Genomic DNA, 26,676 nt, shown 5'->3' on the forward strand with positions numbered 1-26,676 from the left:
TTCTATGTATCTTTAATTATAGGACTCCGTTTACGTAACCCATAAAAAATGCCCTTCTTCTTCCCATTGTCAACATTCAGTTCCATTTGAGGTTTGAAATATCTCTTTCCAATACATTTTCTAAGTGAGGTGTCCATAACTACTCACACGGCCCTGATCCATCCCTATTCGACGGCGAGGGTATAGGTATTCCCGAGAACAAAATAACATGGCAGAGGATGTAAGCTGACCCCTGAAGGAGACGTTGACAGCAGCCGTCAATATCCCCACGGGAAGACTGAGTTTGCACGAGACCCAGCACCGATGAAACTAAGGAAAACGTGGAAGGGGACGCAGAGGATCACCCAGAACTCTCCAGACAGAGGGGACACTGTGGTCCTGCCCCCGCCCCCCCGCCCATAAAAAGGAGACCAGGGGCGCCTGGGTGGCGCAGTCGGTTAAAGCGTCCGACTTCAGCCAGGTCACGATCTCGCGGTCCGTGAGTTCGAGCCCCGCGTCGGGCTCTGGGCTGACGGCTCGGAGCCTGGAGCCTGTTTCCGATTCTGTGTCTCCCTCTCTCTCTGCCCCTCCCCCGTTCATGCTCTGTCTCTCTCTGTCCCCAAAATAAATAAAAAACGTTGAAAAAAAAAATTTAAAAAAAAAAAAAAAAAAAAAAAAAGGAGACCGTACAAATGGGTTTTCTCGAGAAAGGCAGGCTGTATCCCCGGCCTGACAAGGCTTCTGCTCACACATTCTCCTTGGTGGGGATGTGAGCAGCTGGAAGCCAGTAACTGTTTCTGAAGGCTTTTTTTCCAAATGTGTGACACTCTCTCTGAATTCTGACTGAACGTGCCCCATTTCCACCCAGATTATGTTCTCCCAGCTCAAAAGCCTGACAATACCAAGGAACCAGAGCTAAGTAAACATCCTACTCTGGATACCACCTTCCGAGACTGTGCACAATTCTAGACTGTTTAGACTTTTCCGCCCCCACCCCCACCCCCCCCCCTCACCAAACACACGCATGCATACAACACGCGAAGCCAGGAAAATTCATCTTTGTCCTTCAGCCAACCCTCCTCACCATCCAAATGCCAACTTGACTTAGAGTCAACTTCTAGGTTTGGGACTGTTACCTTTCCTTAATCCCATAACAGCTGCCTCTCAGTGGTCAAGCTAAATCCATTTAGCTTATGTCTGACTTGTGGATCTTCGGGGGTGGAAAAATTTTTTTTTTAATAATCCTTATTCTTCACAATAACCGGTAATAATGAGAAAGACTAATGGGCATTCACAAGCTGTTAGAAGACATACTTCCTATTCTATGCATTATTCATTTATGCAAACTATTGTAAAGGTACCACGTTCGCTGTGCATCTGGGCTGGAAAGGTCCCTGGACTCAAGATTACATTGGTATGCACATTTCTGAGGCTTGGTTCTGTTTAACATTTTCATCAGTGACCTGCTTAAAGGAGCAGAGAGCAAACTCATTAAATTCCTAGATGGGAGGGATGGCCAGAACATTAGAGAACAGGATTAGAATTTCCCCAGCCCTTGCCAAATTAGCAAAACTGTCAGAGTCAAATATGTTCATCGGGGACAGGCAGGAAAAAGTAAGCTGCCCAACTGTGAGCTGAGAAGTAGCAGCTTAGTTAGCACCAGAACTGAAAAGAATACAGATGCAAACATAGATCCGTAGCAGGAAACAAACTCACCCAGGGGAACCACTAGTGTTCGCTGGGGCCCTCCCACCCCCTTCGAAGGGTTTCAGATCCCCGGAACAATGGATTGCGGAAAGCACGAAGCCCCCCTCCCCACCGGCAAGAATTCTAAGAATTTCAGTGAGCTTTGCTTTGTCGTGGCACCTCCGAGATTCCTTATGTCCCTTAATTAGCCTGGTTTATGGTTCATTTCACTGCCCTGCCCGGGGTTGCCCTATAACAGACCATGTCGCTGTATAACGGAGGGGGAAAAAAAACCCATTTCCTCACCGAGAGCAAATCACAGCCTCCTGCCGAAGGGTCTGGCTATGTCCTTGGCTGTCTTGGCTCTTGTTCAATCCTTCCTTATGGAAGGGACGTGGCTGAATTCGGCCCCAGAGTGGGCCACAGATTGCCAACCCCTGCTAGACTCAGCATCAGCAATTTTTTTTTTTTTAGTTTTTTTTGTTTTCTTTTTAAGCAATCCCTTAATTTCTTTTTTTTTTAATTGTTTTTTAACGTTTATTTATTTTTGAGACAGAGAGAGACAGAGCATGAACGGGGGAGGGGCAGAGAGAGAGGGAGACACAGAATCGGAAACAGGCTCCAGGCTCCAAGCCATCAGCCCAGAGCCCGACGCGGGGCTCGAACTCGCGGACCGCGAGATCGTGACCTGAGCTGAAGTCGGACGCTTAACCAACTGAGCCACCCAGGCGCCCCAGCATCAGCATTTTTGACTTTTGGCGAGTCTTTCCTACCATCTTTTCTAACGAGGTCATTTTACACCTGCGGAAATCAGAGCGCAGAGAGGACAGCGACGTTTATGCACGTTCACAGGGCAGTGAAGCCAGGGTTAAAACTTCGAACTAGAAACAGATAGCCCAGTTCCCAGGCCGGTACCCTGTCCCCTGCATCATCACTAGGCTATTTCCACAAGGTTCTGGCAATCCCTGGTTAAGGGGCAGAGCCTCTGACGGAAATTTTTCCACAACAGGGGCACCCGGGTGGCTCAGTCAGTTGGGCGTCCGACTCTTGGTTTCAGCACAGGTCATGATCTCACGGTTCGTGAGTTCGAGCCCTGTATCGGGCTCTGCTCTGACAGTGCGGGGCCTGCTTGGGATTCTCTCTCTCTCTCTCTCTCTCTCTCTCTCTCTCTGCCCTTCCCGTGCTCGCTCGCAGACGCTCTCTCTCTCAAAATAAATAAATGAAATTTTAAAAAAGAAAGTTTTCCACGATAACTCTTGGTGCAATGCATTAGACATATAGTGTGTAATATACAGTAGTATTGTCTTGAAACATCCCTGGGAGGATTCAAGGGGAACGCTTGGCTATAGATTCGAGCAAGGCCCTACCGCCAAGAGGCAGACTTTGTGAATACCAAAATAGAGCCTGGAGTACATCAGGAAGGAGAGCCGTGCACAATGTTCAAAGGACATCGTTTTGTTTAAAATCCAATTAAAGGTGATGTACAATCTTCACGTACCGAAAGGAATCTTCGGAAAAGGAGCAATTGTTTTCCACCTCCGACCAGAAGGAAAAAGAGCAGAACGGGGGTGTCACGGGAACCTGTCGGTCACAGGCACGGCGGGCCAGTGGAAATCACAGAACGCCCCTCGTGATGGCATCTGGGAATTGGCGTCTTTCCGGGAGGGTTAAGAGGGAGGGAGAGAGACTGACTTAGTGGTCCTCGAAGTCCTTTCTCTCTCATTAAGTCCCCTGAAAGCTGTAGGAGAGGGTCCCTTCTCGGAGCCAACAGGACCACATGGAATCATTGGACCTAATGAGAACAGGACAGTTTCTTCGAGAGGGTCGTGAAGCGCGGAAGACAAAGTGGATACTGTATTGGAAAAAAAATAATTGTCCAGATTTCAAAGGAGTCTCCCAGATGACGCTCCCTGACGTTGGCAGGCATTTGGGGTAACTCATGGAGAACCTATCGTTCGAGGGATGCAACCTCGCGGCCCCTTCCAAACGTGCGCGTGTGGACACGCTTGAGGCCCTCCCCTCGGTAGAGGCCAGGGGGTGCTTAATGGAGACGGGTCTTAATCTGCACTTTGAAAACCTAGCAGCTTGGGACTACACTTCCTTGCAAAGCAGGGCCAGCTCTTTATGAGAACTCTGATGTTCCTAGCTTTGATAAAGACAAATCACTGCATGCACCGTGTTACTAATTAACAACGGCGTAACCTGGGGGCGCCTGCGTGGCTCCGTCAGTTAAGCGTCCGACTTCGGCTCAGGTCATGGTCTCGCGGTTTACGAGTTCGAGCCCCGGTTCAGGCTCCGGCCACAACTTTTCCAAAGCCCCTTTCTCCAAATGATGGACTCTTGATAATTATGATGTCTCATTATTCTCTTTGTCTTCCAGGTAATCCAGGAACCTGTGCATCATGCAGTACGGGGTATTACATGTGAGTCCGGCTGTTCTCTTCTGTTTTCATGGCACTAACTTTTCTGCAGTTTAAGCATTACTGACTTAATCCTAAATCCAGTGATTAAAGCAGAGAGGCCCTGCGGCCTGAAGCAACTCTGCCCCGTCAGGCTATTAATGAACGATTCTTGGATTTAGCAAGAAGAGCCCAGCTGTTTTCTTGACTCAAAAGGAGGCCCTCTTTTTCTCGGTCCTGGGAGTCACCCAACCTGACACTGGTGTCTAGGAATCTTGCCATGGGTTACCAGGATTCAGGCCTTGCTGTTCACGGACAAACCTTAATCATAGACCTGACCCCCAAGCAAGCCATTCCCAAGTGTCTGCACGGAGACCTTGTGCTTAACGAGAGTCAGAAAGGCCAGGAGGAAGCCAGGTACGTGGGTAGCTCTTAGCCATTTTCTGGGTAACGAGAGACACCAGACCACCAGATTAAACGCAACACAGATTAACAACCACTCCCAAAGTTCTCCAATTCAAACCTACAAATCAAAGATGGCCTGTCTCAACGTCACCTTCCATTCCTATTCTAGTCTGCCTCCCAGGGCACACGGGTGCCTGTCTTGGAAGAAAAGCTAAGAAGGCAGATGAGAAGAAAAGGAAGGCCTGGATGATGTATAAGATGCCTGGTTCCTTCCTGTCATGCTAAGAACTAGCGGGGGGGTTTGTGAGAAATTCCCACCCAGTTCGTCTCTTCACCTTTCCGTGAATGTTGCCAGGGACACGGGATTGACATTATTCTCCAGAAGAGAAAACTGAATCTCCAAGAGGCTCTCGGTTCCCTCATGTGGCCCCACGAGCCAGTGAGGGGGGGTCCGGGTTTGGGTCACCTCGACTTTAGTGGGCTGGTTCCTCCCGTCACCACACTGCCTTTTGCCTCCATCACATTCGAGAGGCCCGAGGTGTGGTACTGGGTGAGAAGAGAAGGGGTGCGGCGCTTGGGAGGGAAAGGGGAACCCGACAAGCTGAAACCCAGCAAAAATAATCAGTCCGCCTTGTCATTACCTAAGCTGATGACAGTAAATGAGCAGAAAGCAATCTGTCAGCATATTCACGGTTGGCCTTTACCCAGCACATGGCCCGCCACACACCGCCTCAGGCAGAGACGAACAGCAGAGATGCAAGCACTCCTTGGTGAGGTCACATGGTTGGGAGCCCAGAATGTTCCTTGAAGAACCAAAGAAGGAGAACTTAGACTCTCAGATAGTGGCCGCGCAGAAGCGGGCGTTCCCACTTTGTTCTTCTTTGTTCCTTTTCTCTGCATCCCTCCGGCTTAACTGCACCCTTCCTCGTGTTGACACGGGAGCACCCGCCTTGACCTCCTCTGTCACCTGACAGCATTCTGGTCATCCTCGGGGCCAGCCCTGCCAGGCGCTCCAGCTCACTGCTGGCCAACAACGAGAAGGTTTCGTAACCTCCTTTGAGAAACAAATACACCACAAGAAAACGCCCCGTATCACTGAGAGCGAAACGTGAGGTGTTTCTTTCAAGAAACACACGTTTCTAACCCTTTAGAATGGCTCGGAACTGGATATCATGAGTGACACCCTGTATGATTGACGTTATTAACGAAGAGATGCAAAGCTTTCCTCTGGTATCTTGTCAATGCTGTGAAATTCATCAACGGGCAAAGGCCAGCTTGATTCTGCTCCCCCTTCCGATGACCCTGTAATTCAGTGGCGTCTGAAATACAACATTCTACTGTAGCATGAGCACAGATACTAGGCATAACAATATAAATACATAACAGCTAAGACACTTCACCCTTACCAATCTCGTGGCAGACATTTTGGTAAGCCACTTGAACTCTACACTGAGCTCTTTCCAAACGTCTGCCTGGAGACCTTGTCCTTGACAGAAGTCAGAAAGTCCAGCATGAAGCCAGTTACTTTATTAGTTCTTAATCATCCTCTGGGTAGCACGAGACGCAGACCACCAAGTTCAATGAAACGCAGACTACAGCCACTCCCAAAGTTCTCCAATTCAAATCTGTACATCTAAGGTGGTATGTCTGGGGGCGCCTGGGTGGCTCGGTCGGTTGAGCGGCCGACTTCGGCTCAGGTCATGATCTCACGGTCCGTGAGTTCGAGCCCCGCATCGGGCTCTATGCTGACAGCTCGGAGCCTGGAGCCTGCTTCAAATTCTGTTGTCTCCCTCTTTCTCTGTCCCTCCCCCCACTTGCGCTCTGCCTCTCTCTCTCTCAAAAATACATAAACGTTAAAAAAAATTCAAAATAAATAAATACACGAGTCCTAAATGCATAATCAGTAGCCCATAAATACATCTCGGTGCTGCTTTCCTTCGCCCCAGCCTCTTCACAGCTGCCTTCATGAAGGGTCCTTAGGGTCCAGATCAACCTCGTTTGTTGAGCACATAGACCAAGAGAAGGTTTTTGCCCTTGAAACCCACATATCTATACCTATTAAACACGATGAGCGTACATATGTGAGGACATTGAATTCTGGTGGTTAAGAGAAATACGCCAACGTAGCTCATGGAAGAAACCCCATCTCCTCCCCGTAGGTTTCAGCACCACTGTCATAAAACGTGTCCCGAGAGGACCTACAGCGAAGGAGCTGAATGTAAACCGTGTGATACAAACTGCAGCAACTGTGACCAGCACGAGTGCTACTCGTGTGAAGAGGGCTTCTTTCTCCTGGGTAAGTGTGACAAGGGCAGGGTGCAGAGGAAGAACAAAGGCTCCGGGGCCTCGCCCGGAAAGGAGGGCACCCGCCTGATCGGTCTGAGTCTTGCGCCTCTCGTCCGGGGACGGACTGTAATTTGGTTTCAGAATAAGCATTAGCCCAGACTACTTCTTTCTGCTTCTATTACTGTGGCAGAGTTCCTATTTCACTAATTAATTGCAAACATCTCCGAAGAGTGAAGGGGGCGGGGCGGGGGCGGGGGTGGGGTGGGGTGGGGTGGGGGTGGGGGTGGGTGTGGGGGTGGGGCAGGAACACCGAAGATAAAGGTCTTGAGAGGAGTCACCTGAAATATCCAGCACCATGACTCTTCCTAAGCACTGTAAAAGGTAAACAAGATCCTCTGGTCAGTTCTGGATGGTTAGGAAAGAAATACACTACGAGTCTTGCAGTCCAAGAACTAATGGTCCAGTGCTCTCGAATGTTTGTGGGAGAGAGAGAGAGGGGCAGACAGCCCACCCAGATCTCCAGTGGTTCTATATGGACACTATTTTATTTATTCAGGGCCCTGAGAATTGACTAGGCTCTTAACCCCTTGAGCTAATAACCAATTTAAATTCCCCGCTAAAGGCGTACTTTAAATGTTGGATTTAAGACCCGTTCCTTGGTTGAAATAAGCTTATGCCAGCTTGGTTTCTTAAAAAAACAAACTCAAAAATAAATACGCATTAAAAAAACTAAAAAAAAAACACACAAAAGTTTAAAAGAAAAAGGTGGGGCGCCTGGGTGGCTCAGTTAAGCGTCTGACTTCGGCTCAGGTCATAATCTCGCAGTTGGTGAGTTCGAGCCCCGCGTCGTCGGGCTCTGTGCTGACAGCTCGGAGCCTGGAGCCTGCTTCGGATTCTGGGTCTCCCTCTCTCTCTGCCCCTCCTCCGCTCATGCCATGTCTCTGTCTCTCTTTCAAAAATAAACAAGCATTTAAAAAAATTTTTTTAAAGAAGTTTACAAACTCCAACAAAAGTGTTCCCGAGACGCCCCTCGGCCTGTTTGGAACTTGGCCTTGCACAGAGCACCAAGCCAAGCCAGCCAGGGACCCACCTTCAGGCCCCCTCTCTGCGTTCTCACGTAGGCGGCACGTGTGTGCGCAATTGTGGCCCCGGCTTCTACGGCGACCCGGAGACGGGAGAATGTGAGCCCTGCCACCGGGCCTGTGAAACCTGCACTGGCTTTGGCCACCAGCAGTGTCGCACGTGCCGAGAAGGACTGCAGCTGCGGCAGGGGACGTGTGTGGGTCCCGCCCAGACTCCGGTGGAAGGCGAATTCTGGAACGGTATGTGCCTCCCGAGAGACAGAGCGGGTGTCTGGCCGCCTTCTCTGCCTCCCTCCCTCTTTAACCCTCACCTTCGGGATGTCCCAGAGATGCAGGCTGGGCAGGGAACAAAAGCTGGGAGTGGGCGTCTAGTCTGGGCCGCTCCCTCGGGCTCTGATGCTCCCCGGGGGGGGGGGGGGGGGGGGGAGAGGGGAGGAGGCTGTGGTCGGTGGGCATCTGTCCTGGAGGGAAACCCAGAGGGCGGCTCACGGGTGGCGTGGCCACCGGGTTTCTATCCCCGCGGAGGGGACGTCGGAGCTCGTAAGAGAGTCGTGTAGGGCAACCGCCCAGCGACCACTGTCTCAAAGCTTTCAGAGTGGCTTCTGTCACGTTCGTGTATCTCCTTGTCACGGTAAAGGGCAACGGCCGGTAAGGGTGGGCGTCTTCATTCAGTTGGACAAGGAAGAACCTCTCACAAGTACCGGAGGTAAAGCTGGGTCAGCTGATCCTTCCGGCCGCTTGATCAGAACTTACCATCATTCAAGCTTGCCTTTTCAAAGCCACCCCCCACCCCACCCCCCTCCGGTTGCAGATGGGGAAGGTGGGCATCTTGATGGGGGCAGGAGGAAAGATGCGGGAGCTTGTGATCCAACAGCGAAGGCCTGTGTGTGTTCATTCCTACCCGCGTCCTCGGAACCGGCCTCCTCACCCTGGAGCCTCCGCCACGGGCTTCCTTGCAAGGTAGCTGCAAACTTCGATGACCTCTCGGTGTCTGTGGTGGTTAAAAAACAAAGCCCTCATCCTGCTGGGAAAAAAAAAAAAATCTGACTCACATTCTATGCAGAGACGCTCTCCTTTTGATTTCAAGGCGAGGATTTGTTGAAAAGGTCATTTCGGTGCAGAAGCCATGGGGGCCGAAGGGAGGTCCGCCGAGGATGAGTCTTCCAAGGGCTGGGGAGCGGGATCGATCCGGGGCCGGAGAAAGGCTCTTGCTGGGTTCCGGAGGAGGGACATCCATGGCCACTGTCCACGACAGTGTCACCAATGTGACTTAAAGGAAAAGCAGCCCGGAGATCATCACAAACCCAGCAGCCAAAGGCCCCGGAGAACGCGGGCCAATTTCAGAGACGTAGCTGGGAAGAAAATCATTCAATCCAGATTGGGATATCTTCCGTGAATTATAGCTGGACCAAAAACGCTGAAAACGAGTTTGTCTGGCATTCAGGCATTTAAGAGGCAGCGCGAGCCAAGAGGAAAATAGTCTGGTGCTGTGTTTCTAGCTCAGAACATCTGTATTTTATCTGGCATCCAGATGATGAAAAGGTCCAGGGAGCCAAGAGTCAGAGCAGACTTGATTCCCCAAATGATTACATGTCCCTTTCAACCGGACTACGCGCTTCGCAAGCAGAAATCAGGCCTGGACTGTTCCCCTCCGTCGGAGCACCACACCCACCCCTCTGCATTTTCTACTATCAAAAATAGAGTGTTTTTGAAGACAGGAAGGCATTAGTCCATTTGGGGAGTTAGCACTACTAAGGGCTCGGGGAAGCAGATGAAAATGTTTCTCGCGGCTGGACCAAAGCAGTCAAGTCAATGGCATGGCTGCCCTTCTCCAGGATCTAGGAAAGAAGACAGGCAGACTGTTAACAGAGGGGAAAAAAAGACGCGTCTTTTCCGAGCAAGGTGCGGCTGTAGCTCCGCTTCCCCGGCACGGTTTAGATCGCACTGGAGTGGACAGGAAGTGGGGAATGTGCCCCATCGAGACCCGGGAGCACTTGAGCCAATGCCAACAATCTTTCCCCCTGACTCCTAACTCTCAAGAAAACAAAGTTGAGAGTGTAATCGGAGAGCAGAGGGTTCCAGAAAACAGCCACTAATTAGCCACACCTTTAAGATGATGCAAAGCAGACTGCAGTCATCCGGGGTCGACTCCTGAGGGAGCCCGGGGCCAATTACAGATCGGCCGTAAAGGAATACAGCTGCCTAGGTGGTATCAGCAAGGTGCCGTCGCCGTTTGAAACACAGCTCGGGTCCAGGCAGGGAAAGGAAAACGGGACGAACTCCAGTCCATGCCTTCACCCGCACGACTTCCGCGGCAACGGTGAGATCGCGTTTGCATCCAAAGACTACCACTGCCTGCGCTCTCTACGCCAGCACGTGTTGGAGAAGATCCCGTGCAATAAAAATCCAACCGGGGTTCACGGAACAACTCTTTTAACAAGGTGGCCGCTCACGACGAGAGTGGCCACGGTGGGAGGCCATCATTCTTTGCTCATGACGCAGCCGGTGGGAATGCTTCCTACCCTAGGCCAAGGATGGAGATCTCCCTACACGTTGGACCGTGCCTGGCAAATCCCCCAGCCGAGACTAAGTAAGGGCCAAAGACGGCCACTCAACTCTGTCCTTCCTGCCAAGAATCCCTCGCACAAAAGTGGAGATCGCCACCAGAACCCCCGTCCCAGTTACTGACGTATCGTGGAGACCACTTAGTTCAGGGTCCCTACCACAGCAGCAGCAGAACCGACATTAAATAGGCTGCCGACATTAAATGGCTTCACCAGTGACTCAGGCATCACAGACCTACCACTGGGGCAAACATTCAGGCGTGGCCGGCCACGGCTTCGGTTGGTTTCCTGAAACCATTGTTGGGAATGGAAACAGCTTATTGTATTACTGTTAAATCATTCGGATTTTCTTAGGCGGTTTTCCCCCTGGGAGTGCCGGAAAGTCCTAAGAGTAATTCCTGCACATTTCCCCTACCCACCTAATTCCATCATCGATTAAAACCGTGTTTGTAGCAGGCTCTAATTACATCTTCTGGTGACGGTTTAATCTACAAAGCACAGACACAGTGAATTAACTTTTTATCTTTGACCACATCCTAACAATTTCTCACTAGCCTGTCTTTGGATCTTAATTCCGATGCCCTGAGGAGGCCTGAATCCCACAGTCAGTCATAAACACTGAGAGCCATACGTAAAAAATAAATCTCAACAGCGTGGAGATACGTCGCCTACCTGTAACTCAGTTGTAGAGAACTTTAAAGATGCCCCGAAAATCTAACTTTTAGAAGGACTTTATAGGTATATATAGTTGTCTCACTTAGAAGTGAGGGTCATGATCTTTCGGTTCATGGGATCCAGCCCCACGTCGGGCTCTTAGCTGACAGTGAGGAGTCTGCTTGGGTTTCTCTCTCTCTGTCCCTCCCCTACTCATACTCTCCTCCTCTCCATGCCCTCCACCCCCCCCCCCAAATAAGTAAACTTTAAGAAAAAAAGTAAAGCATATAAATGAAATAAAATAAGAACATGGAACTACCTCAGGCAAGTTCATTTTAAGAATTAAATGAGAGGGGCGCCTGGGTGGCTCAGTCGGTTGAGCGTCCGACTTCGGCTCAGGTCATGATCTCGCGGTCCGTGAGTTCGAGCCCCGCGTCAGGCTCTGTGCTGACCGCTCAGAGCCTGGAGCCTGTTTCAGATTCTGTGTCTCCCTCTCTCTCTGACCCTCCCCCGTTCATGCTCTGTCTCTGTCTCAAAAATAAATAAACGTTAAAAAAAAAAAAAGAATTAAATGAGAGAACACACATAGAGCTCCCAGGACGTACTGTGACACAATAAAAGTTAAACTGCTATTCAACCCTGTAACCTGATTCTGGTCTCAACGCAGGAAACACTAGTTCACTATCTAAACAGTCTTCCTACGTCATGAAAGCAAGTAACTTTGGAGACCTAAAGAATAATACAGGTCTGGGAAAAACAGTCCCAGAAAGAAGGTACCAAATAATGCTCAGCTTGGGACGTCTAAGAGCCAAGCAGAGTCCGGACTTAACGAATAATGTGTATAAAGATGTCAATGACAGCTGTATTTAGAACCAAAAAAAGAGGGGGGGAGGGACAGGGTAATCTAAACATGTAACAAAAGAAAAAAATTAAGTGACTTATGGTTCATGCAAACACACAAACCTTTAAAAATAGTGTGTTCAAAGAATTTTAATAGAAATGCCTATAAAAGTTATACTATTAAATATAAAATGGAGAGTCAGTATCATATCCACAGATGTAAATGATTACACAAACATATATGTAATCATACTCACACGTTCAACGTAAAGACGGGACATCTACGTGCTCAAGTAGATGCTACAGGCATTTCTGGGTGGGGAGATGATGGGCAGGACTTCTCTTATCTTTTTTATATTAAAAAAAAAACTTTTTTTTTTTTTAAATAAAAAAGAACCTGCACCCACTGCAAACCCATCTTTGGTGAAGACCTGGCCACAGAAACGACGGCGGAAGTTTCCAATCAAAAGAGGTAACAGGGAAATAGGGAGGAGACGACAATCACAATGAACCAAGGAGCCTCTGTGATTTAGAAACCAACCCAAGATGCTGGGCTACCAGGAGCAAATGGGGGTGCAGAAGTCACAAGACAAAAACCAGAAAGAGGTGGTGACCACAACGCAGGCGCTCAAAGGCCAAAGACGGGGAGGAAACTCAGCAGTAGAGTATTCTGGAACACATAAGGGTGTTCCTGATGTGCTGAGTGGTTCTGTCTGGGAGATGCTATCAAGAGAAGCCCCTGTCCTTGCAGGTCTGTAAGAATGGGCTGAAGAAGAAAAGCACCTTTTGCCTTCCCAGTCACCGTAGTATGATTTGAAATAGCAGGGACTGGAAAAAAACTAAATGGTCACCAGTGGTTACCAACTGGAAAAATGAAGTATGATCCATCCGTGCAATGGAATACTATCGAGGCATAAACAAGAATGAGGGGGTTCTTCATGTACTGATAGAGAATGGTCCCCCAAATATAGTATTATCAAGAAATGTGATAAACAGTGTGAATAGTTTGCATAAAAAGGGTGGAGAGAGGGGCGACTGGGTGGCTCAGTCGTTTAAGCATCCCAGCTTTGGTTTCGGCTCAGGTCATGATCTCACAGTTCTCGAGATCGAGCCCCATGTTGGGCTCTGTGCTGGCAGTGTGGGGTCTGCTTGGGATTCCCTCTGCCTCTCTTTGCTTTTTTTTTTTTTTTTAACTTTGTGAATGTTGCTTGTTTAAAAATTAAAAAAGCAAATAAAACTTCTGTTTTACATGGCTTAGCTATACTCATTTCTCAAGGACAGACCACAGCATTTCCCTGGTCAAGGAGATTTTTTTTTTCTTTGAGGTCTTGTCCAGTCCAGAATTTGAGTGAAAAAAAAAAAAGAAAAACTACGATCAAGGTCAAAATTTACTTGTGATGAAGTCACTAACCTTTGATACAAAAGAGCAGTGTCTGGGAATGACGCTTGGTTGCCCACAGTTAAGTGCTGTTAACTGTGTGTACAGAGCACCCTCTCGTGGCCATTTCCTGACATTACAGAAATTTATTCAAGCCTATGACAACCTGCCCGAATGTGAGATAGATGTAATTATAAATACATACGTATGTGTAGATAGATACATTCTAGCTTACAAAACAGTGGGAAAGTTCTTTAAAACTCGTATCTTCGTAAATTAAAAAAATAGTATAAAAACAATAAAATCAAAAATTCAACTCGTGGGGGGGGCGGGGGGGGAATTCAACCCCTGATCTAGACATAATAATATTAAAGGTTTCGATGCCGTCTGAAAAAGCTTTTTTTCGCTATTATGTTTCAAGAACTGCCCTCGGCCATTAAGTATCTTTTTTTCTGTTTTATTGAAATCTAACTGACATACAACCCTATGCAGGCTTACCACGTATGATGTGATGCTTTGATATACGTATGCGCTGCAAAATGATTACCACAATGAGGGTGATACATCTACCACTTCCATTGTTACCTTTCCTGTGTGTGTGTGTGTGTGTGTGTGTGTGAAAACCTAGTCTCTTAGCAGCTTTCACGTGCACAGTGCAGGACTAGCCATAGTCACCGTGCCGCACATGACATCCCCAGAACGAATTCATCTTATAACCACAAGTTTGTGCCTTTGGTCCCCTTCACCCCTTCTCCCCAGCTGCGCTCCTGATGCTGGAAACCACCAATCTACTCCAGGAGTTTGGCTCCTTTTTAGATTCCACGTATAAGTGAGATCATACAGTGTTTGTCTCTCTCTCTCTCTCTCTCGGACATATTTCATTTAGCATACTGCTCAAGGTTCATTCATCCATTTGTTCCAAATGGCAGGATTTCCTTCCTTCTATGGGTGAATAATTTTCTAATTGCATGAATACCCCACAACTCCTTTATCCATTCATCCATCGATGGACACTTCGGTGGTTGCCATGTCTTGGCCGTTGCAAACGACGCAGCAGGGAACGCGGGCAGGCGGGTATCTCTTCAAGACGGTGATTTCATTTCCTCCAGGTATATACACAGAAGTGGAACGGCCGGATCACATGGTGGTTCCATTTTTAATCTTCTGAGGCCCCTCCACACCGTCGTCCACAGTGGCTGTGCCCATTCCCGTTCCCACCAGTGGTGCACAAGGGCTCCCTTTCCTCCACGATCTGCATTTCCCTGGCGATTCGTGAGGACTGATGTCGGCAACAGAATCGTTGCTCCTCTGCGCTGCCTTCTCTTTTGGGTGAAGTGATACCGGCAGGTTAAAAAAGCCCTTCAGGGAAACCCCCGGTCCTGCCGAGGGGCAGGAGGACCACCGGCGGGAGAAGCCCAGGATGGGCATTCGCTCTGCACCAGGCTAACTGAGCTCTGAGCAGCTCCCCCGAGGGAGACTATACCACTCAGTCTCCTGTAAAACGAGGGCGTATTGCTCTCCCCAAACTGGGACAAAAACTACCACTTAGCACAGCAGGATGATCATTTCTGTCCGTACATCTATATCTACATCCACACCGATGTCTATCTACCCACCCCTGAATCTGGTTTCCTCCGGAGCAAGTCTCAGCGGCTGATCCACCGTAGCTCCTTCATAGGAAGCCCGCAATGCCTCCCAGGGCCACTCCAGGTACAGAACAGAAGAAAGAGAGAGAGAGAGAGCCAAAGGCCTGGACCCGGGATGGAATGGTAACAAAGGAAGAAACGGGGAGAAAGGAAGCAGAAGGGACTACCGTTTACTGAGCCACTCTGCGTGCACATCACACACACGGTTTCATTCTGTCTTCGCAACAGTCCTATAAGGGAAGGACCATTTGCTTTTTCATTCCAGAGACATGGAAAGTAGGACTCTTCAAGTTTCATTGCCGTATCCATGGTTACCCTCCGTAAGTGGCACGGCTGGGCTCTGGAGGCAGGTGTCACTACAGAACCAACTATGGCAGACTGACCCTCGGGAAGAGAAGAAGCAGCAGGACGCGGGGGAGGGAGGGCGGGAGGGAGGGAAGGGATGGGAATGGGAAGATGCCAACAATCACTGACTGAGGGTCAGACTCATTCGTATCACACATCCTGAGCCAGAACTTCTCTTTCTAATTGCTCCCCCCTGTGGGACTCATGCTGATCCCCAAGCCAGGCTTGAGACTCAGTCAAGATCTCCTGCACCGATTCAGTGATGTCGCTAAGGCTATTCTGCAGGTCGCCGAAATTGTCTCGCGGACTTGCTGACATCCTGGAAAAGCCTGGCCGGCGAATGCTCTTGGAGGGAAAGGGAGAGGGGAACACCTCGAATGTTTCCCAGGTTAACGGTGGGTGGACCTCGGGTGGTCTGCTGATCACCTGACCAACCAGAAAGCTCGACGGTGGCTCCATCACGTGAATGTTTAACGACGATTTGAGAGGACACAGATTTAGGTTTGCTTCCCACAAATGGCTACTCTGAAGATCACAGAGACCGAGCATTGCCCGATCATGAGACCTGGTTCCAAAGAACAAAAAAAGAAAGAGAGAAAAGGAAAAAAGTTTCTCCACGAAAGGCGCGATGAATTCTCAGCTATCCTCTTAGACTGAAGAGGACCGGTCATCCAAGAATCTTGGGGAAAGAAGGGATGACCTTTAACCAGAAAACTCTTTATGTGCACATACACACAAGCAATACTCCCACAGATTGCTGACAGACGAAGGAAGGAACCTGTTGTTAGCGCACACATCCCTCTTGTGTCGAAGGTTATTCTGTCAGTGGATTTGCAAAGCACGTTTTGATAATCAACTGTCAGCGGAGAAGGAAGAGAAAAAATAAATGAATTAAAGCCCACCATGTAGGCAACGAGTGGGTACCAGTGTTTAGCCAATGTAAACTTGAAGGGATTCTATTCGGGCAGGAAGGCGGGGATTACCCCGCAAGACCCCTCCCCACACTGGAATAATGCCTGTTCATAGGACACTGACTTCCGGTTTCTGTCCCCACACAGACATTTTGAGAGGACACCAGCCGTGTCATCCTTCTTGTGAAACCTGCAATGAATCTGCAACCCTGTGCACTTCGTGTCCAAAAGGTCAGTGTGGAGGGTGACAAGGGGCGGAAGGGGCCGAGCCACTTTGCTGTCCCTTACGTACATCTTTACGTAAAAGGTTTGCAGGACTCGATCTAGTCTCCTCGTTATTCCCATCACAGGGAATGCAGGGACCCAAACAGTGACCTCTTGTAAAAACTTGCTCTCAGAGGCACCTGGCTGGCTCAGTCAGTAGAGCATGGAACTCTTGATCTCGGGGTGGTAAGTTCGAGGGCCACGTTGCGTGTAGAGATTACTGAAAAATGAAATCTTTAAAAAAAAAAAAAAAGCTGGCTTTCAAAGGAAAAAGAAAGAGAAAAGGAAAGAAAAGAAAAGGTTCTGATCCAAAGGCATGATGACGCTATCTGTTGATTTTGCCACAGAATTTGTTAGGGTATCTGGGTATGTGACATTTCTAGAAGTTCCATTACTCTCCCCCCTTTTATTTAGTTTTTTTTTTATTTTTGAGAGAGAGAGAGAGAGAGAGAGAGAACCAACGGGGTAAGGGCAGAGAAAGAGGGAGACAGAGGATCCAAAGCAGGCTCTGCACTGACAGCAGAGTCTGACAAGGGACTCGAACTCACAAACCATGAGATCATGACCCGAGCCGAAGTCGGATGCTTAACCGACTCGGCCACCCAGGAGCCCCTAGAAGTTCCATTACTCTTTAAAGTTCATTAGCCATGGGGTGCCTGGGTGGCTCAGTCACTTAAGTGTCCAACTCTTGGTTTCGGCTCAGGTCATGATCTCACGGCTGGTGAGTTCGAGCCCCGTGTCAGGCTCTGTGCTGACAGCATGGAGCCTGCTTGAGATTCTCTCTCCCTGTCTCTCTCTGCCCCTCCCTGCTCATGCTCTCTCGAAAACAAACATTTAAATTAATTAATTAATTAGTTAATAATCAATTACTTCATGGACGTGTGTGCTGTTGGACCAGACACATGATGACCGTCTGATCTGCCTTCTTCCCTGGGCTTCTAGGCACGTATCTGTTGGCCCAGGCCTGTGTCTCCTCGTGTCCCGAAGGCACATGGCCCTCGGTGACGAGTGGCAGCTGCGAGAACTGTCCAGAGGACTGTGCCTCCTGCTCTGGAGCCAATCTTTGCGGAAAGTGCCGGACTCGGCCAGACTTCCCTCTCTTCCTCCATGAAGGCAGGTGCTACACCAGATGTCCTGAGTAAGTGTCCCTCTTCCTTTCACGCCCGGGCCTGGTTCATCCTCCTGTACCTGGAGGACAATCGCTTCTCGCACCAAAGAAGCCCTGTCCCGTGTTCCTGGTCACAGAGCCGCCGAAAGTGTCCCCTCATGACTCTGACATCACTGTTGGCTGCAGCAGCCAAAACATACAGAAGGCCAGATGCATGCTTCATCCTTGTGACTGCTATATACACACATTTTCACTCTTGCAAAAAATACATTCTTTTTCCACCTTGTCTTTAGTTGCTTTTTTCCCATCACAAGAGTCAGACCGTGATGGGCTGTGAACACATGAATGTATCTCTTCTTCTGAAATGTTTATAGTAGGTGAGGTAGGAGGTCTACATCATAAATATAGAATAATAGCTGGTTAATTATTTATTGATTCCTCATGGTTCCTTCGGTCCCCTGGTTTCTAATTCCTTCTCTCTTCCCATCAGTGGCTCTACCTCCAGGATTTAACAGGGAAGCGGAAAACATCAAATGGAAAAGTATATCAGGAAACTTACAGTGACGAACAACAGAAATCCTAGGTAGAAGTGTCCATCCTGAGACAAAATGGGGTAGATTTTGTCACGTAACAAGGAGTTTAGAAATCCAGCGTCGGTTACGTGAGTGGCCAACACTTCATTGAAAACCCACGACCTTTACATTTTGCTCTTGGATCACGCTTAGCCTGTCCTCCCCGGAGCCCCTTCACATCTCATTATTAACCAGAATGCGTCACTTAGCATTTCCAAAACCGATCTCGGTCAAGAGGGATGGACACAGAAGGATCGGTTTAGGCTAAACAAGGTTCACCCCTGAATATCCCCATAAAATCAGAACACTGACAGCCAGGCAGACTGGAAAGAGGGAGGCACGAGAAAAGTCTGGGGAAGTGACCGACAGAATCCGTTGTGAGGAATTCGAGATTTCATTTGTTCGCTGATTAAAAAGAACTCGATGCCAGATCCACAAGATCCAGCTCAGTGGTGGAGGGAGAGAGAGCATTAGTATCTGTATCCACCACTGAGACAGAGCCTGGAGGTACAATCATAAGTCACGGTACTCCAGGAGCTCCCAATCTAGCAGAGAAGCCAAACACACTCAACTCAATTCCGCCGATAAATATTTAGCACCTACTAGGTGTTAAGAAGCACTGTTGGAAGCTAAGGTATGAGCAACCGAAGGAAGTCTGAGCCTGCAAAAGGCTTACAATCCAGTTGGAGAGGTTTATATCAACCAGTGTCATCCTTCTCGGGGCCTAAATACACAAAAAGGCGAAGACATTCCCAGGGAAAGGAAACCACGTAAAAACAGCTACTTGTCGAGTCTTGTGATGTGCCGACACTGCGCTGAGGGCTTCCAATGTATGACCTCACTAATCCTCACCAGAATCTTCTTTTCTGCTGTTTTCTGCTGTTTCAAGCACGAGGTAGCATGCCAGGATCACACAGCTAATCCCTGGTATGGCGAGGATTTTACCCCAAATCTCTCTAGCACTTAAATGTATGTGCTTAGTCATCACACAATGCCACCTTCTCATCTAACTGGGGTTTCTTTTTTTAAAGAACAGCTTACATATAATTTAACACCACGCAATTCCTTCATGCCAAGCGTACAATTCAATGGCTTTTGGGATGTTGCCGGAGTTGTGTAATCATCACCACAATCCATTTTAAAATACTTTCATCACCCCAAAAAAGAAACTCCGAATTTCCCCCATCCCTAAACGACCACTAATTTACCTTCTGTCTCAATAGATTTGCCTTTTCCTTGATATTTCACAAAAATAGAACCCTACAAAATGTGATCTTTCGGGCCGGTTTCCTTTACTTAGCGTATTTTCAAGGCTCCTCTCCAGCTGGGTATTTGAGAAGAGGCTTAAGAGTGAATAGCTCTTAAAGCATTTTGTCAGGCAGACAGTAGGGGAAGGGAAGGAAACCGTCAGGGTAAGAGAAGCCAGGGAGAGAAGGAAGGATGATGCAAGAGAGAGTCAGAAAACTCCCAGCCCAGCCGCTTCAACAACCACGCTCCAGCCTCAGCAAAGCTAGCCAAGACACGAGAGAAAAACGAAGGTGAAGCCCCGTAACCTACTTCCCCAAGTCCATCATTGCCTCTTCGTTAACCTCTACCATGGTGGGACTCAACCGACTGTTGGTATCATCACCTTACTTATTTAATCATTCCCACCCTTTGCCAACTCCATCTTGGATTCTTTGAACGTTACGGGAATTGATAATGCAGTAAAGCGAAGAAGAAGGAGCAGCGTTTGGCCTCCCTCCAGTGAGCTGGTGGCTCAACGCTACCCCAAACCAGGATCGAGCTGCTCCTTGAAGCAACGGGACACCATGCAGATACACAGCAGCCAAGATATTCTGTATTTTTTGAGCGGTAGGGAAGCCACCGACATGGCCCAAAAGTCCTGTAGACTACAGAATCGTGAGCATGTGCCCTCTGCTTTGAGTAGGGTGGGTTCCTTCCAGTAGCCCCACCCCCCCTTCTTGTGTTTATAAAAAAAAAAAAAAAAACAGGGAAGATAAAGTCTGAGGAACGTATAATATCTAGCTTGGCTTGGTGGCTTTGTTGCTGTTTCTGAGAAAACACCCTTATGGGTGCAATCCATCCTCCAACAGCAGTCAGACTTAGACCAGGACTACAACCTGCAGTGAAACGGCCGCCAAACATTCAGAATTACTTACAAGTCAACCATAGTGGCCACGACTTTTTCAAATACGGTATATGCTCATGAAAGAGGAAAGCCTGAGTAGCAGCATACATCATTTACAGCGATTGTTTAAAAGGCGACCAAAAAAACAAAGTGTGCTCAAATTCACCAAATAGGAACGATTTGAAACTCTGATGGCAGGAAAACAATCTTCCATCAGGCGCTGGCTGTCCCTGTCTTAGGTGTCCACAGAAAACAGGTAAAGCTCCACAACCACACAGCTCTTGTGACATACATGTATCTGGGTCGAACAACCTCCATATAAAGTACTTTGAAATTAACAACGTAATCCAAATGGCCATTTCTTCTCCAAAGAGATATTCTTTTTCTTCTCAAATGAAAATAACAGGGAAGTAAAGCATTAACAACAACAAAAAAAGTTTTGTAAAGGTGAGGAGAACATAGCAGGACCAAGTACTGGGCAGGTCTGTGGAGAGAAGGCTGCTTTTAGCAAAGGGGTTCTGCAGAAGAACCTTCCGGCTGATTCCCAACAAGTTCCTGAGATTTACATATTTTTCAGTTAGCAGTTATCTTCAATAGTGTGTGTGTGTGTGTGTGTGTGTGTGTGCGCTTTCTTTTTACCATTTGAAGTGAACAAAATTTTATGCTAGTGAGGAATCACTAAACAAAATATTGAAAAAATAATATCCAATTAAAAAAAATTTTTTAATATTTGTTTTTGAGAGAGAGAGAGCGAGCGAGCGCGGGGGTTGGGGGCAAAGAGAGAGGGGGACAGAGGATCCCAAGCAGGCTCTGTGCTGACAGCAGACAGCCTGATGCGGGGCTCAAAGTCACAAACTGTGAGATCATGACCTGAGCTGGAGTCAGATGCTTAATTGACCGAGCCACCCAAAGAAATAGCATCCGTCTGAATCTTTCTCATATCCCATCCCTCGGACGTTTTTCTGCTCCTCCTCATTCTTCCGTGTTTTAGAATCCTGTGATTATCTTGACGCAAACTTGACCCGACCTGCTTAATATTTTGTGTTCTTTTTTGACTGAATCCATTCCTTTTACTTTAGCATCTCATAGGACATCCACTGACTCCCCTAGGAGAAGAATCTGGAACAGGTTCCTGGTGCTGCACCTTTTCAAATTCTATACTCGAACCACTCGTGTTCAGTGTCCAGAAACAATTCTGTAGGGACCTTGGCCAGGCAGAGCGCTGAAAATCCCCCAGAGGTCAAGAGATAGCACATGAACCAAAGCCTCCAACCTCTAAGCACAAGATTGGCTCCTTACTCAGTCCCCCTCCTAAAACTACAGAGTGTGGCTGGCCCCACCCTGAGTCATTCCTTTCTTCAAAGGATCAAATGTGGTCCATTGGGTCTCAAGGAATAACAAAGACATTCACACCCCTTGGGAAATTCCAAGAGTTTAGAAGTTAGCTGGGGAGGAAAGCCAGGCCTGTCTTTGGGTGAGGCCAAAGCCCTCACTACGTACACAGAAACAATGAACCCGTGAAACTCTCATTCAGGTAGAAGACATGACATGCTTGAGAACGCACTCAATTTCCTTACCTTCAAATTTCTCAAATTCAGTCAAGCTCTTGTTGGTCATGTAACACATTTCTACCCACTGTCCTGCCAAATTCACTTTTAAGAGACTGACGTGGCTGGACACAGTTGCATTGGCTTTGACTCTTCCCCACTGTGGACCAAAACAGCTAAGATACTCGTGCATAAGGAAGCCTGGTCCTGGCTTTCATCTGGATTCTATTGAGTTCTTCCTCTTCTACTAAACTGCTTCTCCTCCAATTTTTCTTTCTCGCGACCACATAAGGTACGTGACTTTTATTCACGCCTGTCCTATTTCGTCCTGTTTCTTCCTGATACATTCAATACGTTTTTCCTTACTGAATAAATACCAAGGGAGAGCTGAAAGAACGATTAGATAGATGTAAAATGCCTTAATCAATTAAGACATCAAGTAAAGACGCCGGGCAGGATCCCTGATTGGCATTCGGATTCAAACGTGACTCTAGGATATTGAGTACTTGCTGCAATTTTTCACCCTTCCGTGGATCCGTGTCCTCTGCTTGTCAATCTGCAGCAACTCCCACGGAGACAGAATGGACTTCCCTGACCCCTGACTTTGGCCAGGGTTGATTTAGCCAACAGGATGTTAGCAGAAGGCAAGCAGAGGCTTAAAACGGGTGTGCCTGGATGAACCTGCCCTCTCGCGCTTCTGCCGTGACTAAGAGAAGAATGTGCCCCACGAGGTCCCTGTGCCAGGGAGGACAAAGTGACGTGAAGACGACCTGGGCCTAGTGCGCACCTTGGGGCCAAGCCTCCTTCCCCGGAGCACATGCCTGAGCTCTTCTAGTACAGTGACACGAGTTTCTCTGAGCATAAGCTCAGCCTAAATCTGGCTTCCCCACAGACGGACAAGGGATGAGCTCTGGGGTGTTTTGTTACACGGCGATAACTGACTAATGGAATGAAAATCACAGAAAACAACTGGAATAGGTACCTATGACATCGGAAGCCCACGTTCTCTATACTGGTTTATGATTTCCCTGCTTCTGCAAGTTCCAGCTCTTGCCCTCAGCTTTTTTTGTCAAAGAAACGACCTCTATTTCCCTCGTCTTCTGAATAGATTTGAAAAGGCTGAGGCTTTCAGATTTGCTGTGCTCACCGAGCAGTGAGAGGTTTCTATGGCACGATAATTTCATCATGCAGGTGTACAACGTATATACAGACATCAGATTCCACCTGGAAGAAAGCCAGTCAGATAAACATACATTCCAATAACAGCGACTCCAAATACGTTTGCTGCCGTGTGCGAAGACCGTACGTGTGTTTCACAGAAGCCCCCAGAGGTTGGCTGAGAGCAGCCAGAAGCAAAAGTGGTTCCAGTCTGACAGGGCCTTAAGCCTTGTGAGCCTTTTAAAAACAGTTGTTTAACTTAACTATTAACATTGCATATTAAGTATCAAGGTAAGTAATCTCTTAAATTAAAATTCTTCATTAAAAAATGGATTGAATAAATACGTTTTCTCCTCGAACATTAGACTCTGATTTCAAAAAAAAAAAAAAAGAAAAATGATGGGGCACCGGGGTGGCTCAGTCGGTTGAGCAACCCGACTTCAGCTCAGGTCACGATCAGTCACGATCTCACAGTTTGTGAGTTGGAGCCCTGCATTGGGCACGTTGCTGTCAGCACAGAGCCCACTGCATATTCTCTGTCTCCCTCTCTCCGTGGTGCTCCCCGGCTCGTGCTCTCTCTCAAAAATAAATGAACCTCTTAGATAAAGAAAATAAAGAAAAAAAAATTAGGAAGTAAAATGGGGACATCAGAAGATGGCTAAACTATATACAGATGAACAAAAGTCCTTTCCAAACAAACCAAATTCGCAGGGATAGTACCTAGGACTTTCACTTGATCTTCCCACATTTGATCTCTGCCCGCACTCCCTCAGGAAGCTGACGGACTCATCCTGCCCGACGGCACGAGCAGCGCCTCTGGTTTGCTCAGTCCCAAACCCTCTGCCACCAGGCGTGGCTCACTTCCCTAGTGGGAAGGCTTCTCCAGTTGTGCTCTGTCCTCCCCACAGGGGCTTCTACGCGGAAGACAGCACATGTAGGCGCTGCAGCGCCCCCTGCAGAACATGTGAAGGAAATGCCACCAGCTGCCTCTCTTGCCAAGGAGGCTTCGTCTTGGACCAGGGAGCATGCCGGGAAACCTGCCCCGAGAGGCACGTGGCCATGGACGGGGTGTGCAGGCCTTGCCCCAAGATGTGTCAGGACTGCATCCATGAGCAAACATGCAAAGGTACTGGGTAGGGGGGGGGGGGGGGCATCCCATGGGAGGATGTGGCTCTCCCAGCCACCCCCGCTGGCCACTGGGGGGGGGGGGGGGGGGGAGGGAGGTCCGTGCAGAAGGAGCCAGTCTCCTTACCTTTACTGGAATAGATCTACCTCTGTGCACGTCACTGAGGACATCGAGAGTGAGATAAAGCCTTTCCATTATGGATTCTGCAAGTGAAGACAGACGAGAACCCCTTTTCTGCATGTGTACTGAGCCCTGGGGGTGTGCCAAGCTATCCCAGGCGCTAGAGATACAGATAAGAACCCAAAGTTCCTGCCTCCTCGAGCTCAAAATCTTTTTTTTTTTTTAATTTTTTTTTTTTAACGTTTATTTATTTTTGAGACAGAGAGAGACAGAGCATGAACGGGGGAGGGGCAGAGAGAGAGGGAGGCACAGAATCGGAAGCAGGCTCCAGGCTCTGAGCCATCAGCCCAGAGCCCGATGCGGGGCTCGAACTCGCAGACCGCGAGATCATGACCTGTCGAGCTCAAAATCTTACAGGACAGACCGATACTAATGAAACACAGAGGTAGCCAGAGAATCGCAACTCTTACAAAAGACGTGAAAGAAAAATTCAGGCAGCAGTTAAGGCTCAGAAGAGCACTCTGGCTAGGAGTTCTTTCTCTGGAATTATCTCCAGGAAAGGCTGTCTTGATTTCCTCTCCAGAGTAAGACTCATCTCACTGGCATGGTTCTATCGAAAGGATTCTCTTGGCGCGATTGAAAGCGTTTTCTTGGTTTCCCCCCAAATAAGAGAATGAGTCAAAATCAAAGAAACTCACAGTGCCCTCCTCACGCTGAGTAACCACGTCTATTTCATTGATCTACCCTAGCAGTGAATAAAAAATTAACTAATGCAAGAATTCCTTAACCACTTGGGGATCGAACAGAGTGAGAGGGGCTCAGTACAACTTTAAAAATCCGTTACAGCCTTCCGGGTTTTCAAACGATACCCCCAGCATCTCGGCCACCGCCGGTCTGCGACACAGCACTGCGATTTTCTGGAACCTCCAAGGGGCTGATCATTTCGGGCTGGAAACCCTGCACCTTCTCCTCAGGCCCCCCTGTGTGGTCTTCTCTCCCCAAGTTTGGAGACGTGGGGGGTGCGCCCTGGCAGGGTGGGCTTGGGACGCACACACGTTAACACCCAGGTCGGCGGAGTCAGTGTGGAAGGAATGAATCCCTCTCTCCTGTGCCCCAGGGCTAACTTGCCGTTTCCTCCTCCCCCCCCCCCAGAGTGTATGCCTGAGTCCGTCCTGTACAAGGACATGTGCCATCAGTCCTGTCCCCGCGGCTACTACGCAGACAGACGCCAGTGTGTCCCCTGCCACGAAGACTGTCTGGAGTGTGATGGCCCCTCAGCGGATGACTGTGACCTCTGTGCTGAGTCATCCTCGGTTCTCTATGATGGACGCTGCTTGGAGGAGTGTCCGGCAGGGACTTACTATGAGAAAGAGACCGAGGAGTGCAGAGGTATAGACTTCCGGGGGCGTGGCCAAGCGCTGCACCCAGGGGCGCCTGACTCAGCTGTGGGTTTCTGCAGAGGGCAGGTGCTGGGGTGTGTAGGGTTCCGGCCCCAGAGCCGTCACCCAAGCCCTTTCCCTCCTGCTCCAGAAAGCAGCTTTTGAATCGGCTCTAATTTATTATGTCTTCCTTTTAAATGAATCGTTCACAAGCTTTGACCATATTAACTCTTCTTAATAATAAATCAGGTTGACCCTCGTCACAACAGTGGCTCCGAACTGCTGATCAAAAAGAATTCTCGTGTGAAGCTTCCCAGGGGAGATAAGGCTTTGAAAGTCGCCCAAAATGGAAGCTTTTTTTTTTTTTTAACGTTTATTTATTTTTGTGAGAGAGAGAGAATGCTGGGGGGGGGGGGGGTGCAGAGAGAGAGGGAGACAGAGGATCCGAAGCAAGCAGGCTCTGTGCTGACAGCAGCGAGCCAGATGCAGGGCTCGAACTCACCAACTGTGAGATCACGACCTGAGCCAAAGTCGGATGCTTAACCGACTGAACTACTCGGGCACCTCATACGAGAGGTTGTTTTCTTTTTTTTTTTTTTCTTAAAACTTGAAGCCACTGAAGGTTTACAGCAGCATAAGGAAAGCTGTGCCGTAGAGAATTTTCTCGGCGCCTCTCGTCTCCCTCCTCGGTTCCTCCCTAAGATTTCCCTCCTTGACTCATCCGCTTCAGCAGCTCCTTCCCTGGGACCACCTACTCGGCACTTTTAAGTAGAGATCTGCTATTGTTTGTGCCTCCTTATGTTTGAGCCGGGTATAAACTGTTTGCCTCAGAGCAGGATAAATAAAATAAATTGTTACTAGAATCCTCAAACAAATGAATCATTCCGGGTGAACTTTTCCAGAGTTCCAGGGTTCATTCCAGCTAGGCAGCCGGTCGGAACTTTGCCCCATGTTGCCACCAAGCAAACGCTGGCCAGATAGGCAGAGGGGGTCCCAACAACAGCGGGGGCTTGAGGGCGAGCGCCCGTGGCAGGAAAAACCCAGAACGTCCTCAGGCAAACGTTGTGCATGTCATGGGACAGGAAGACGGAGCTGG

At 48.6% G+C, this 26,676-nt stretch overlaps 1 protein-coding gene across 2 annotated transcripts in view; it reads left to right on the top strand.

Moving 5' to 3' along the window:
* PCSK5 (proprotein convertase subtilisin/kexin type 5) overlaps positions 1 to 26,676 on the top strand; it is a 447,842-nt gene that overhangs the window by 395,330 nt on the left and 25,836 nt on the right. Inside the window, exons 25-32 of one of the 2 annotated variants that reach the window (XM_042963381.1) lie at positions 4,046 to 4,088; positions 6,629 to 6,765; positions 7,877 to 8,077; positions 12,290 to 12,367; positions 16,323 to 16,406; positions 17,382 to 17,577; positions 23,864 to 24,081; positions 25,354 to 25,590. In XM_042963381.1, coding sequence (XP_042819315.1) covers positions 4,046 to 4,088; positions 6,629 to 6,765; positions 7,877 to 8,077; positions 12,290 to 12,367; positions 16,323 to 16,406; positions 17,382 to 17,577; positions 23,864 to 24,081; positions 25,354 to 25,590 — 1,194 coding nt within the window. The remainder of the gene's footprint in view (positions 1 to 4,045; positions 4,089 to 6,628; positions 6,766 to 7,876; positions 8,078 to 12,289; positions 12,368 to 16,322; positions 16,407 to 17,381; positions 17,578 to 23,863; positions 24,082 to 25,353; positions 25,591 to 26,676) is intronic. The other variant, XM_042963382.1, reaches the window with a different exon arrangement.

Source organism: Panthera tigris, chromosome D4 (genome assembly GCF_018350195.1).
Source record: "Panthera tigris isolate Pti1 chromosome D4, P.tigris_Pti1_mat1.1, whole genome shotgun sequence".
Taxonomy (NCBI): Eukaryota; Metazoa; Chordata; class Mammalia; order Carnivora; family Felidae; genus Panthera; species Panthera tigris.